General features: G+C 53.7%; 2 protein-coding genes across 10 annotated transcripts in view; one reads left to right on the top strand and one right to left on the bottom strand.

The window, feature by feature from the left end:
- Window positions 1–15,410, top strand: part of ARPC2 (actin related protein 2/3 complex subunit 2) — an 870,481-nt gene that overhangs the window by 589,464 nt on the left and 265,607 nt on the right. The window lies entirely within an intron of this gene.
- The window catches only part of TNS1 (tensin 1), a 206,767-nt gene that overhangs the window by 186,977 nt on the left and 4,380 nt on the right, over window positions 1–15,410 (bottom strand). For all 9 annotated transcript variants that reach the window (XM_050751241.1, XM_050751242.1, XM_050751244.1 and 6 more), the window contains exon 2: window positions 6,768–6,882. In XM_050751241.1, the coding sequence (XP_050607198.1) occupies window positions 6,768–6,882 (115 nt within the window). The remainder of the gene's footprint in view (window positions 1–6,767; window positions 6,883–15,410) is intronic.

Below are 15,410 nucleotides of genomic sequence, written 5' to 3'. Positions count from 1 at the left end.
AGTGATCCTCCCACCTCGGCCTCTTTTTTTCTCCCTCCCCCAAGATGGAGTCTTGCTTTGTCACCCAGGCTGGAGTGCACTGGCATGATCTCAGCTCACTGCAACCTCCACCTCCCGGGTTCAAGCAATTCTCCTGCCTCAGCCTCCCAAATAGCTGGGATTACAGGTGCTCGCCACCATACCCAGCTAAGTTTTTGTATCTCTAAGTAGAGAAGGGGTTTCACCATATTGGCAAGGCTGGTCTCGAACTCCTGACCTCATGATCCACCCACCTTGGCCTCCCAAAGTGCTGGGATTACAGGTGTGAGCGACGGCACCTGGCCCCATTATGAGATTTCGTGTGTGTGTGTGTGTGTGTGTGTTTTAGCTCATCAGCTATGGTTAGTGTTAGTGTACTTTACGTGTGACCCAAGACAATTCTTTTCCAATGGGCCGCAGGGAAGCCAAAAGATTTGACACCCTGTTCTAGACCATCCCATCCAGTAGTGTTCAGACTTCTATCTTTTATTTTATTTTTTTTTTTTTTTTTGAGACGGAGTCTTGCTCTGTCACCCAGGCTGGAGTGCAGTGGCCGGATCTCAGCTCACTGCAAGCTCCGCCTCCCGGGTTTACGCCATTCTCCTGCCTCAGCCTCCCAAGTAGCTGGGACTACAGGCGCCCGCCACCTCGCCCGGCTATTTTTTTGTATTTTTTAGTAGAGACGGGGTTTCACCGTGTTAGCTGGGATCGTCTCTCGATCTCCTGACCTCGTGATCAGCCCGTCTCGGCCTCCCAAAGTGCTGGGATTACAGGCTTGAGCCACCGCGCCCGGCCTATCTTTTATTTTTACAGCCAAATTCCTCAAGTAGATGGCTATGTGGAATCACAATGACTCTAGTTAAGATTCACTGAATGCGGCCGGGCGTGGTGGCTCACGCCTGTAATCCCAGCATTTTGGGAGGCCGAGGCAGGCGAATCACAAGGTCAGGAGATTCAGACCATCCTGGCTAACACGGCGAAACCCCGTCTCTACTAAAACTACAAAAAATTAGCCGGGCATGGTGGCTGGTGCCTGTAGTCCCAGCTACTCAGGAGGCTGAGGCAGGAGAATTGTTTGAACCCGGGAGGCGGAGCTTGTAGTGAGCTGAGATCGCGCCACTGCACTCCAGCCTGGGCGACAGAGAAAAAAAAAGAAAAAAAGAAAAAAAAAGATTCACTGAATGCTTGCTATATATCAGGCTGTTTGGAGTCCACCATATATATATATATATAATCTCGCTTAATCCCATAGTAACCTGATGAGGGAGGTACTGCTGTTTGTCACTTTTGTTTTTTTTTTTTGAGATGTAGTTTCACTCTTGTTGCCCAGGCTGGAGTGCAGTGGCGCGATCTCGGCTCACCACAACCTCCGCCTACCAGGTTCAAGTGATTCTCCTGCCTCAGCCTCCCAAGCAGCTGGGATTACAGGCACGTGCCACCATGCCCAGCTAATTTGGTTTTTTTTTTTTTTAGTAGAGATGGGGTTTCTCCATGTTGGTCAGGCTGGTCTCGCATTCCCAACCTCAGGTGATCCGCCCACCTCAGCCTCCCAAAGTGCTGGGATTACAGGCGTGATCCACCACGCCCGGCTTTTGTCCCATCTTAAAGTTAAAGAAACTGAAGCTGAGAGGGGTGAGCAATCAGCCCAAGTTCTCACTAGTAAGGCTCAGAGCGGGGATTTGAATCAGGTTATCTAAGTCAAGGGCAGGACCACCACAGGATCCTGCCTCCTGATGGATTTAACTCCTAACACCAGAGCTTCTCTGACTGAGGTGGGCAGGGGTCCCAGAGCCCTGACCCCTTAAGACTCCCTTGGATTCATCTCTTTCTTACCCTCTTTGGCCCCTAAAGCTCCTCCAAAAACCTTACAGCTCCTTCAGAACACAGTTTAGAGCCTCTAATCTAGTCTCACCTCCTCATTTAGAGAAAAGAGAAAGCCAGACCCAGAGAGGTTAAACATCTCACCTGAGGTCACACAGTCAGGTGGTATTAGTAGCAAGCCAGGGCTAGACACCCAGGGTCTTCCCACCCTACCAGGCTACCTCTGGTGGTTCCAAGGAGGCCCTCAGACACAGGGTGGAAGCTGGGTTCCCCAGTGAAGTAACAGGGAGAAAGAGTTCCTAGAAACAAGGTTTCCCCAAATCCAGTGGGTGCCGGCTTCTGCATAGGCTTGTCCCGTTAAAGGATGGATCATCTTTCCAGGTGCATCCTGCCCTAAGGAAACTACAGGTGACTGTCACCCCTTCCAGGCTCACCAGAAGCACTGAGAATGGAAGTTATCTAAGTCTGGGCCCAGATCAGGCCCTGATGGCAGCCCTCAGGCTGCTGAGCTGCCATCCTGGTCTCTTCCTGTGGGTTTCGGCCTGGTGGGAGGTAGAGCCCCTGAGCAAAGCTCTGAGTCCACACAGCCTCCCTCTGGGGCCCCAAGTGCAAATGGACTCCCATAGAGCACTTCCCTAGGGACCTGTGGGAAGCCGACTATTTGGACTGAGGAACTCCTACACATCCCTCAAGACCCAATCTGCACATGCCTTCCCTGCTGAAGCCTGACAAGAAGGTCTCTACTGAGTCAGAGACGGCCCTCCACACACACAGACACACACACACACCTGTGTCAGCTTTGGCACCATGCTCCATGATTGTCTGACTGTGTCTGTCTTCCCAGATAAGGGACTGGCTCTCAGTACCAGGACCCGGCACAGCATCTGACCCAGAGGACGGCTCAGTTCCTGATTGCCAGATGGCTGCACGGAGCGCGGAGGAGGTGAGCAGCAGCCTGCGTAGAGGGAGCTATCCTACCTCTGCAGACTCCAACCAGGGAGTTTTCCAGGCCCTCCCACTGTCAGGGCCTCAGCAAGTATTCTTAGTCCAGCTCCCTTAATCATAGATGAGAAAACTGAGGTCTGAGCTATTAATTGACTTATCCAAGATCACAGAGGCTGTGAGAAGCAGGGCCAGAAATAGAGCCCGGGCCACTAACAACGCCCCTGCACCTGTTCTCCTGCCGTTGTCTCGTCTGTCTCTGCATCTTTCACAGGGAGCCTTTATCCCTAGCACGAGGACCTATCTTACAGGCACACAGAACCTCAATGCTCCTCACAGCAGCCCCCCAGAGACCCAGGACAGGGTTCATATGCAGGGGTCCGCAGGGGTTCACAGGTCCAGCGGAACCCTTTTGCCTGTACATCTATGACGCCCGCAGGTCCACCACCTTAGTTTCTTATCTGCCTTATTCATATTTGAGTCTTCCAGAACCAGGACCAGACCCCAGGTTCCTTTCCTCTCTTTCCCACCTCCTTCGGCCATATTACATCAAATGGGAAATGCAAGACGGAGGGAAATGGAAGAGGAGCCCAAGCTATAGGTCCAGGCAATTAGGGGGAGATAGGCCAAACGCCCCACTGTCTCCAGATCTGAAAGAGCTTCCTCACTGCGCCCTGCCTCCAGCAGAAGTTTCTTCAATGTTGCAAGTTCCATGGAGACTGGGAATCCAGGGCCTTGACATTCCATGCACCCCACCCCACCTATCACCCCGAGCCACTCATCAAGAGAGTTGCCATGTTGTAGCCAAGACTTGAAGGCTGAGAGCAGAGCAAACCCATTGAGTCAGGCTCAGTGAACAGACATGAGCTGGAATTTGGTCCACACGTGCCCCCTCAGACAGGGAAAAACCCATACAACCACATCGGGTGGCCCTGGATGGGTGGATGAATGGATGGACGAGGGGACCTATCCACCTCGTGCCATCGTGAGCTCCTGACTCCAAAACACAGACAGTGGCTTCACTCCTGCATCTCCCACCAGTGAACCCAGTAGCCCCGGCCTCCTCCCAGGCCTGGTGATCCCAGTCCCCTTGCTGAGGCTGCACACGTGACCTATAGAACCAGGAGCCTTCTTCCCTTCTCCCTGTCTGGGCCTGGCCCCTGCACCTTCCGCGGCCCAGTCCTGACACCTGCTGGTCCTGCTACAGCATAGCCCTGGCTTTCTTCCCACCAAACTCCCCACCCTCCAGAGCCCAGCCAGAGCTGCCAAACCAGTCTGGCCACCCACCCTCCCCTCCAGTTCACACCAGCAGGGCCAGGCTGAGATTAGGTGAAACCAGGGACATGTCTTGTTCACCCTGGGAGCAAGGGGTGCTGTTCACATGAGGTCAAATCTTCTCCTCAATCCAAGCCCTCAGGCCAGGTCAGCTGGGGAATCTAGAGCCATGGAATGCGAGGGCCACCAGAGACTGCAGCCAGAGACATGCCCAAGGTCACACAGTGAATGTTGGCAGGACTTCCTTCTGCCCCCAACCCCAGGCGGCCTTGTATCACCATATTGGGAGTCCCTGAGGTGACAGGAAGACACTAGGGAAGGAAGAAACCATGGGGAAGGACTAGAGGCTAATTTATGCATCCTCACGGGGCAGGGTGGGGGGCTGTTTTGCAAACAAAATGCAAAACTTCACCCCTAGCAATTCTTCTGTGACTTCTCCCCTGGCTCCATCCCTAAACTGCCAGCAAGTCCCAGCCAGACCTCTTGGGAGGAGGGGTGACACCACGTGGCTGATTTTGGTATTGCAAAAGTCCCGGTTGGCCGCTTTCCCTCCCGCTGAGAGCACACATCTGAAAATCTCACTCGGGCCCGCTCCGGGGTGCCTTGGCAAGCGAAGTGACCACTCTCAGCCTCGGTTTCCTTCTTTGTAAAACAGGGATGACACCAGCACCTTCTGGGGGGTGTGAACATCAGATGAGGTCACGCCTGTGAGTGTTTGGTATGCAGTAAGTGCTTTAGAGATTGGTCAACGGGCTCTGAGGCCCAGCCTCCCAGCCTGCTGGGACTTTGACGTGGAGAGGGCGGCTAGAGAGAGGGGCCAGGGAGAGAAAGCCGCATGTGCAAAGGCTCCAGGCAAAAAGGGCATGGCCTGCCTGGTATGCCCAACAGAGTGAGGAGTCATGTGAGGCGCCAGTGGTTTAACATGGAGTCAGGAGCAGAGGAACATGAGGCAGAGAGCTGGGCGAAGGCTGAGCCCACCAGGCCTGGCAGCTGCGGAAAGAGGTCTGTGCTCTGTCTTGGGGATTGTGAGGGACCCCCAAAGGCTTTAAGTCAGGAGCTGACATAACTGGATTTATGTTTTTAAGTCCCACTGGAAGCTGGTGTGGAGGGTGGGTTGCTGAGAATAGGTTAGGAGACAGGAGAAGGCAAAGGTGAGTCAGTCGCCCACATGAGAAATGACAACAGTGGAATTGGGAGGGGATGATGCCAAGAAGCTCGGGGACTCCAGCTGTCCTTGGGAGGCCCTGCAATTGGTGGGATGTGGGGGTGAAGGAGAGGGAGGCATCAGATGGGGCAACGGGGTGAGTGAAGGTGTCAGCCACTGATATTGGGTGCAGGGAGCTCCTGCTGATTTCACTGTGTGATCTGGGACAAGACCCAACTTTTCAGGCAATAATGACAGCCAAGCCCCAGGCCATTCCAGGAGCTCATGAAAATAGTGATTGAAAAGCCTGGCAGACAACAAGTCCTCCGCTGAGTCTGACTCAGGGCCTCTTAAAGTCACCTCTGAGCTGCCACAGGAGAGGGCTGGGGCATCCTTTCTTTGCGGAACTCCCAGTGCCAAGCACATGCCACCCACACGACTTCCACACACCAACCACATCCCATCCACATGCCTCAAAACACGTCAGTCACACGACCTCAATGCACCTGCCACAAACCCTCCAAACAGCTTCTACATACAGACCACAAGTTATCCACACATCAACCACACACCCTCAGCACACATCATCCTCACGCCATCCACACACCAACCACACACCCTCAGCACACACCATCCACACACCAGCCACACACCCTCAGCATACATCATCCACACGCCATCCACTCACCAGCCACACACCCTCAGCACACATCATCCACACGCCATCCACACACCATCCACACACCAGTCACACACCCTCAGCATACATCATCCACACACACCAGCCACACACCATCCACACACCAGCCACACACCCTCAGCATACATCATCCACACGCCATCCACTCACCAGCCACACACCCTCAGCACACATCATCCACACGCCATCCACATACCAGCCACACACCCTCAGCACACATCATCCACACACCATCCACACACCATCCACACACCAGTCACACACCCTCAGCACACATCATCCACACGCCATCCACATACCAGCCACACACCCTTAGCACACATCATCCACACACCAGCCACACACCATCCACACACCAGTCACACACACTGACCACAACCTCCCCATGCCACCACACATCAGCCTCACACCCTCAAAACACATCTCCACATGCCATCCAGACACCAGCCACACACCAGCCACACACCCTCAGCATACATCATCCACACACCTTCCACACGCCATCCACACACCCTCAACACAACCTCCCCATGCCACCACATACTAATCATGCATCTTCCACATGCCACTCACATGCCACTCATATACCTTCTTCATGCCACTCACATGACACCCATATAGTTTCTTCATGCCATTCATCCTCATACAAGCATTCCATTTCCACGCCACCCTCCACCTGCCATGCCCACCACACCCACCCACATGCTTGTCATCCAGTGAGCTCAGCATCCTCCACCAGACGAGAACAAGGCATCAGGTTGGGACCCCAAGGATGTGTGCACAGCAGAGTCCCAGCCTGGCCCAGGCCCAGCCATCTCATTCCCCTGCTGGGTGCTCCCATCCCCCACAGCCCAGACAGCTGCTCACCTTTGCAGGTGCAGCCTTCCTGGGTGATGACCTGGCGGCAGATCCCACAGGGCTTCACCTTCTTGAAGGTCTTCACCTTGAAGTGGTGTGTCTTGGGGGCCTCCAGATCCTCTGGCTGTGGGAGGAGAGGCACAGAGTCAGCCCTGGGTAGAAGGCTGGGGTCCTGGGGAAGGAGTAGAGGAACCTGGGGGAGAGGTAGGCAGAGACTGGGAAAAGGATGGCAAGAGCCCCTCAGGGTCCAGAGGAGGGAGGAGGTCCCAGGGACAGAGAAAGGTGTGGGGTGGCAGGACATTCATCCCAGACTCAGGTGGGGCCCGTGGCCTGAGTCCAGACAGCAGCTGGAGAGCTCAGCTTCCGGGACGTGCAGCCCCCACATGGCTTCCTACCTTGGCTTTTTTTCATTTATGACGAAGGCATGGCTCACACACAGCAGACTGCGCTCATTTTAAATGTATGGCTCGATACGTTCCACACATACACCCCACAGAGCCACCTCCCTGAAGACTCCCTTATGGCCTCGCCCATTCCTCTCCCCAAGGTTAATACTATTGTGGCTTCATCACCAAAGAGTCACGGTGCCAGATTTTTAAACTTCCTCAAGATGAAATTATCCAGTGCATAGTCTTGCGTTTGGCTGCCTTCACACACCATGAGTCTGAGGTCCTTTAGGTGGCTGCATCCAGCGCAGCTCCTCCTTCGTCCCTGCCGTGCGCCGTCCCATTGTGTAGATGCAGCAGGTTTACTTGTTTGTTCTACTGCTGATAGGCCTTCGCTTCTCTAACCCATGACCCCACAATGCCATTTCCCCTCATTCTCTCCCCATTCCACCCTCTCCACCATCCCCTGCCCCAGCCCAGAAGGCTTCTTCCATCTTTATTTTTATTTTCAATTCTTTGCATTATGAAAACACAGAGATGTGGCTATCCTTTTTAAATGACACCACCTCATGCATGAGAGGCAGGCTGGTGGCCCAAGCCTTCCTCTCAGCCTGACTTACCATAAAGCCCTGGGTCAGTCGCCACTCCACCACTACCACAGTTTCTCTCTCTGGATGGCACCACACCCCTGGAGCTCTGACAGGTTGTCCTTTGAAATCACATATGGGAACATGCTCTAAGATGCAGAGCCCTGCACAGACACTGCCCAGCTTGCAGGCCCCACGGTGGGGGATGGGTGCCCCTATTTGGAGGACTCCTCAGGGAAAGCATCCCCTGCTCCAGGCACTCACCCTGGGGTCTAACCTGATTCCCTTCCCAGCTGTAGCAGAAGGGAGCAAGACACAGACACCAGCAGCTCCCTCTCTCCCCTCTCCCAGGCACAGACCTCTCTGACACCCCTCCACACACATGTGCGCACACACAGAGACGCGATCCCAGCCCTGCGGTGTGCGGAGCATGCGGGAGGAAAGTCCACTTGTTCCTGTTCCCCTCCTTGCACCTGCCCCAGAGCCCCCTGGGTCTGAAATAGAGGCTGGGGAGGAGGACTGTGAGTCCAGAGCAGGTAGAATGACGGTGTCCCACACACAAGCCCGCGTGTCTAGGACTCCTATCTGAAGACACTGCAGAGGTGAGTCCTGGGTGACAGAGACTAAGTCGTAGAAACACAGAGAGAAAAACAGACAAAATGAGACTGAGTCAGAGGCAGAAAGCCAGACAGGCAAAGAGGCAAAGGCATAGAGGGGCAGAGGGAAAGAGAAAAGGACAAGGGAGAGAGAGGGGTGCGGGAAGCAGACAGGACAGAGAGAGAGGAGCAACAGAGAGACAGAGAAGAAAGAAAGACCAAGATAAAGGCAGACAGAGAGAATGAGAGAGATGAGACAGAGACACGCAGAAACTAACAAGGGGGTCAGAGGCTCAAAGAGAGACAGAAGGACATGGGAGCTCCCAAAGGCCAAATCCAGGAAGATCAGAGCATCAAAATACATGATGATAGGAATGGCTTAAATGTGTGTATGCTGACAATCAGAAATGCAGTCATCGCCACATAACGACAGTGGTCCCATAAACTTATAATACTGTATTTTTACTGTCCCTTTTCTACATTTAGATATTTTAGATATACAGTTCCCAGCCTACAGGGTTCAGTACAGTGACATGCTGTGCAGGGTTTTAGCCCAGGAGCTACAGGTTATACCATACAGTAGCATAGGTGTGCAGTAGGCTGTACCATCTAGATATATAAAAGTACTCTCTATGATGTTTGCACAATGACAAAATCCCCCAACAACACATTTCTCAGAATGTATCCCCATTGTTAAGTGACTCATGACTGTAACTGAATAAACAAAGTTTGATAAGGCACAAGATATTTACATCATCTCCAAGCACCTCCCCACATCATACTTAGAAATTACAAAGAGGAAGAAAGTAACTTTTCCTGGCTTCCTCCACTTTAATCAAGCGATCAAAGTCAGCATCACTCCAATGGTAATGGGATGATGGAGCCAAGCTCGGAGCAGGGCTACATTGAGAACAGACGCCGCTTCTGCGGTATCCCTGCCAGAAAGTCTCAACCTGAATCTAATCATGAGGAAACATCAGGCCAACCCAAACTAAGGGACAGCCTACACATTAAACGTCCTGGAATCTCCAAAAGTGACAAGGTCATGGAAATCAAGGAAAGGCTGAGGAGCTTTCCAGACTGAAGGCAGCAAAAAGACTTGGCAACCAAAAGTAACGGCAGCTTCTGAACCAGGTTCTGTTGATGCCCACAGGACATCACTGGGACCACTGGCGGGACTTCCCTGGGTCTAGATTGAATGGTAGTAAGGTATCCATGTCAGTTTCCTGATTTTGATAGCGGGGCTGGTCAGGTAAGAGAGTCCTTGTAGAAAAATCAGAAAAGTATTTAAGGGTGGTGGGGCATCATGTCAGCAACTTACTCTCTGAGTTCTGGAGGGGAGAAATGTTCTTTGCACTGTATTTTCAACCTTTCTGAAGTTGGTTAGAAATTCAGAGAGACAAGCAGAGACAGCAGGGGTGGGGGAGCAGAGACAAAAGCCCAGGCTAGAGGTGGGGACTGCTGAGGGTGGGGAGCTGGAGCCCAGCAGTGCCCCCTGGTGGTCATGGAGGCCTCTGCAGGGTAGATCCAACCAGCCACCTCCTGGGTTCTGATATTCAAGAGAGCTGGGTTCTAGGAGCTTCGGCTGGGGTTGGGGTGAGGGTCGGGCAGGGTACTGCCCAGCTCTGGGCCTCACTCTGTCACCCCCATCCCACGAGAAGGGGCAGGTAGGTCCCTTCTATTCACCTGTCTCACCTCCCCTGGTTTCTGTCTCAGGCCTGGACTTGAGGGACTTCCCTTAGATTTCTGCCACAAACATGCCAGGGAGGGGGCCCTGGTCAGTGTCAACTGCAGCAGTCCAGGCCTGGGGTGGGGGGAGGTGCAGAGGGCGGACCTGGGATTCAGTTTAAGTGCTGTCTGGGGGAGGCAGAAAGGAAACCCTAAAGCCAGCTTTCCCGGTCCGACTCTGGCAGTCCCCAAGCCTGTCTCTCCCACCCCACTAAGTCAGGCAAAGCCCATTGCTGCTTACCCGGCAAACTTCCCTCCCCATGCCCCATATCCAGCCCTTTTCCCAAAGCCTAGGGATATAGGCCTTCTTCCCAAAGCACAGTTAGGGCAGCAGAGTCTCCCAGAAGACAGCCCTGGCAGCCCAATGACGCCATGAGTGGCATGTGCAGCCTTCCAGACCAGCTTCTCCCAGGGGCCCCAGTTTGCCTGCTCTGCCAGCGCAGCCCCAAGAAATCTGAGTTTACAAAATATTTCGCTCCTGGGGCCTGGAGGGCAGGGACAGGGCTTCAGGTCCATCTCTGCCCTCGCTCAGGCCTCTCTAAGCAGCCGCAGGGGATGCCCCAGGACACTCCTGCCCCTCAGCCCTACTGGGTCCTGGCTGTGGCTGAGCGAGCACTGGGGGAGGAGTCTGGAGACCTGCCTTCTAGGCTATGCGACATTGAGAATATCAGTGACCTTTCCTGAGCCTCACAGTCCCCAGATGAAAAATGAGGAGTTTGGACCAGACAGTCTGAGTGTAGAGAGAGGGGAAATGACACAACAGTCCCTTTGGAATGAAGCGACTGAAAGTGATGAGGGCAGGACTTGCGGATGATTCAGAGAGTGGAATGAATGAGGAGACATCACTCCTCCAAGGAGGAGGCTGTGAAGGGTGGAAGCTGTGAAGTCCCTTGCTCTGGTGGGAGCGAGGGAATAGCTCTGCCACCTCCAGGCAAGGGGCCCCAGGCTCTGCTGGCATCCACTTAGTTCCACTGTAAAACAGGGTCACTGAGGTGATCTTGTTAAAACAGTCATCCCATAGGTTTGATGTTCCCAGGATGCTAGAGGAGAAAGTCTAGGGTCGGTTAGCTTCCTATCCTCAAATATATGAAGGAAGAGTCATTGTAAGTAGGCACCAGACGTCATCTGTGAAGTTCAGAAGGCAAAACCAAAACCAGTGGGAAGGCACTGCAAGAAGGCATAATGAGACTCAGTGGGAAAAAAGAACTTAACAATCAGACGCTAAAATATGGGCTAAGAAGAAAAGCGGGGTGCCTGGTACCTATCCAGCCCTCCCCCCCGGGTTGTTCTGCAGGTACAGGCAGAGGATGTAAACAAGCCCCATAAAGTGCAAAGTGCTGTTCAAGGGTAATGGCTTGTTATGACAATGATCGTCATTTTTCCTGACAAGTGGCAGACAGCCTCACGGAGCACACCCCGGGGCCCTTCCTTTGCTGGTTCCAAAGGAACCTACCTGGGGAAAACTCAGGGGCAGAAGGAGACACAGCCACAGCTTGGAGCCGCCTGGTCTCTCCACACCCCCACACCCCCACCCCCCAACTCCCACCTCTCTCAAGAGCCAGGGCCCAGAAAAGGGGAAGGCTCCAGCCTGTAAGTCCTTCTTCTCCTCCCTCCAAGCCCAGAGCTCTAGCCCCCACCCTGCGACCAGCCCACCCAGCATCAGAGGGCTTTTGTGGCCCTCGGGGCTTCCTCTCCCTTCCCTCCCTCCATGCAGCCCAGCCTTCCTGCCCGGGCGGCCCAGCCAGAGGGGTGTGGCACATCTGGCTTGGACAGCCTTGGCGAGAGTCCTTGGCCCTGGGGTGGGAAAGTCTGTTTGTTGGTTCCTCCCTGCCCCGTGGGGGCAGAGCAGCAGTGAGGGTTGGGTGGTGATGAAAGGGGGTGATAGACCCCAGGGTTCCCAGCTCCTGAGCTCCTCCTACAAAACTGCCTCAGCGCTACCTTCCACAAGCCTTCCTGTGGCCAAAAAGCCCTGGATGATGTGGGGAGAGGGCTGGAGTCTGCAAGCCAGGGAAGGGGATCACCACACACAGGCCTAGGGCAGACCTGGGAGGTCAACTCCTCTCACATTCGCTCAGCCCACTAGCCATCCACTGCCCCATCCCCCCTCACCCTTAGGCTGGGAGGCCTGGTGGGCATCCAGCATCGTTTAGGTGAGAAAGGCTCAGATCCCCAGTGGGGCTTCAGGCTGGCTTCTGGGAGTCCCATGGGCACCTCAAATTCCAGCTTCCTCCAACCCCACTACACCTTTACACACACACAAGTCCCCCACCCCCATGCCTAGCCATGTTCTTGGCCTGACCATGTTGTTGGTCGCCCCAAGTGGAAAGCTCTGAGTCACTCTCAACTCCTCCCTGCACCTCCCCCACCCCCAACTAACCAGTTGCCAAATCCTGTGAATTTTGCCTCCTAAACACTCATCATCCTGTGCTTTCTAATCCTACTGCCTCTGCCCTATATGAGGCCTTGGCACTTCTCCCCAGGGCTGTTGCAGCAGCCTCCTGGGCCCCGACACCAGGCCGCTCCCACCCATAGCCCCTACACTACACAGCCTCTTAGGATCACAACTACAGCTCTGTAGGGTCTGGCACCTCCACTCACCCCAAATGCTGCCATGTCTTCCCAGGTGTCCGGAATAAACCCTGCCCTCCCTGGAGCCAGCAGGGGAAGAAGTATTGGTCCCTACCCAGCCCACCCTGCCAGTCCCAATCCCCAAGATCCACTTCCTGACTCCCTGCCCTGTGTCCACCCAGGCTGCTCCACACTCCCCAGCCACCCGCCACCCCTCTGCACCTCTGAGCCTCTGCCCAGAATGCCCTTCCTCCCCTCTTTGCTTGTCTAGCTTCTAGACACCTTCGAGGGCCTGATTCAAACTTCATCCCCTCATCAGGGGTCTTCCCAGATACCCCTGGATCCCTGTCAGAATCCATTTCCCCACCCGCTGTCTCCTCATTTTAGTTTGAAAAGTGCAAAAGCTTTGGAAAAGATGAACACGCATGTTCCCTTTCCCTATGATCACACTTAGAAATTCAGCATCAGTACAATCCCATTGTCTAATACAGTCATTCTACTGCCCCAAGAATGTCCATGAGAGCCGGGGCGTTGTTTTCGTTTTCATTTTGGATTCAGGACGCAATCAGGATCCTGAACTGCCTTTAGTGGCTGAGTCTCTCATCCTTTAACCTAGGCACGTTATCCACCTCTCATTTTTCTTTCTGACACTGATGTTTTTAAAGGTTTCAGGGCAGATGTTTTGCAGAATGCCCCTCGATTTGGATTTTGCTCATTTCCTCACGCATCAGTGCAGACTAAGATTCTGGGGAGGAATATGATTACCTCGGTGTCCCCTGCTTTTCCCAGTCGCTCTTTCTTTGAGCCTCACCACAGTACTTGCTGCAGTCTAACGGCCCCTGCACTTGTTACCTGGGCAAGTAGCTTAACTTGCTCTACCTCACTCTACTAATCTGTTCAATGGACCAATGACAGTCACCTCCCATAGGCTGTTGTGAGGATGAAATGAGATTGTGCTGTAAAGTCAGTGGAATGGGGCCTAGCGCATGGTGAGCGCTCAGCAGCAGTGAGCGATTCGCGTTGTCTTTTCTGTGTGCGTCAGACTACCCGCCAGGTACACGTGTCAGACACACATCTGCTCCATGTCCTCCGCATCCAGCACAAGCCTGAAGAATCACATGGGTAAAGCTACTGCCTGGCCTCTGTTTTCTGTAGTGAAATCACACCCCATTCCCATGGACCTGCCCTCAGAAGAGAGAGAACGTGGGGACCACCCTCGTCACAAGCCAAGACACCAGGTGACCAGGTGCTTTTCATCTTCTGGCTGAGGAGATGCTCCTGGACTCCGATCACTGGGAATCGCCAAGGAAAGAAGGAAGGCAGACAGTGACATTTCCCCAGCACTTCCCAGGCCACTGCCCAAGAGCCTTTAACTCCTGACTCAGTTTCCTGAGCAAGATGAGTTCTCTCCATCAGGGTCTTTCTCTTTCTCTCTCTCTCTCTGTCTCTTCTGAGCGAGGTAATTCTCTCCATCAGTGTCTGTCTGTCTCTCTCTCTCTCCTGAGCAAGATGAGTTCTCTCCATCAGTGTCTCTCTCTCTCTCTCTCTCTCTCTCTCTTTCCCCCCTCCTTCTTAATGCAGGTTGCCCACATTTCTGATGCATCAAGCCCATTTTCTGCACTGAAACAAAATCATGTCCTGGCATGGAAGGGTTCAGAGATGGGGCTAGTCTGAGGCCCCATCAGTGGGGCCAGGTGCCCTAGTGAGGGATTGGAATGGACTTCCTCATTTAATCCTCACAGTGATGCCCTGCGCTGGAGTGAGGAACCTGCCCAGGGCCCTTCCTGCATGGCCCTTGGCCTTGCTCTGTTGCCAGGGCTGCAGTGGTGTAATCATAGTTCACTGTAGCCTTGACCTCCCGGGCTCGAGTGATCCTTCCACATCAGCCTCCAAGTAGCTGGGACTACCAGCGCACACCACCATGCCTAGCTAGCTTATTTGTTTTTCATACAGACATGGTCTTACTGTGTTGCTCGGGCTGATCTTGAACTTCTAGGCTCAGGCAATCCTCCCTCCTTGGCCTCCCAAAGTGCTGGGATCACAGGTATGACCACTGTGCCTGGCCAGACTCACCTGTAGATCTAGTTTAAAATTCACCTCCCAAGGAGTCTTCCCTGAGACCTCCTCCCCCAGTCCAGGTTAGGTCCCATTTACATCCCCCAGAGGTTCCCTCTTGGTAACACCCATCCTGCTTGCAATCATGTGCCCAATATATGCAAGCAGCTTGAAGAGAGCAGGCTCTCCATAATAATCCGTGAAAAGGGCCGGGCGCGGTGGCTCAAGCCTGTAATCCCAGCACTTTGGGAGGCCGAGACGGGTGGATCACGAGGTCAGGAGATCGAGACCATCCTGGCTAACACGGTGAAACCCCGTCTCTACTAAAAAAAAAAAATACAAAAAAATTAGCCGGGCGAGGTGGCAGGCGCCTGTAGTCCCAGCTACTCAGGAGGCTGAGGCAGGAGAATGGCGTGAACTAGGGAGGCGGAGCTTGCAGTGAGCCGAGATCGCGCCACTGCACTCCAGCCTGGGAGACAGAGCGAGACTCCGTCTCAAAAAAAATAATAATAATAATAATAATAATCCGTGAAAAGGATGGAAAGGTGCATGGGGAGTGTAGTTAGAAAGCCAAATGACGGGATGCTTCCTCCATCACACGACCTCCCCAACACCATGCCCCGACCCTGGGCTGCCCACCACAGTCCTCTTCGCTGATTTAGGGCTCATGCTTCATTCTTAGGGCTTGATTCTCACAGACCCCATATGCCCTGCCCCAAAGCATTCCCAGAA

Source organism: Macaca thibetana, chromosome 12, assembly GCF_024542745.1.
Source record: "Macaca thibetana thibetana isolate TM-01 chromosome 12, ASM2454274v1, whole genome shotgun sequence".
Taxonomy (NCBI): Eukaryota; Metazoa; Chordata; class Mammalia; order Primates; family Cercopithecidae; genus Macaca; species Macaca thibetana.
The sequence above is the reverse complement of the archived record's forward strand: the minus strand, read 5'-3'. Positions and strand labels throughout refer to the sequence as shown.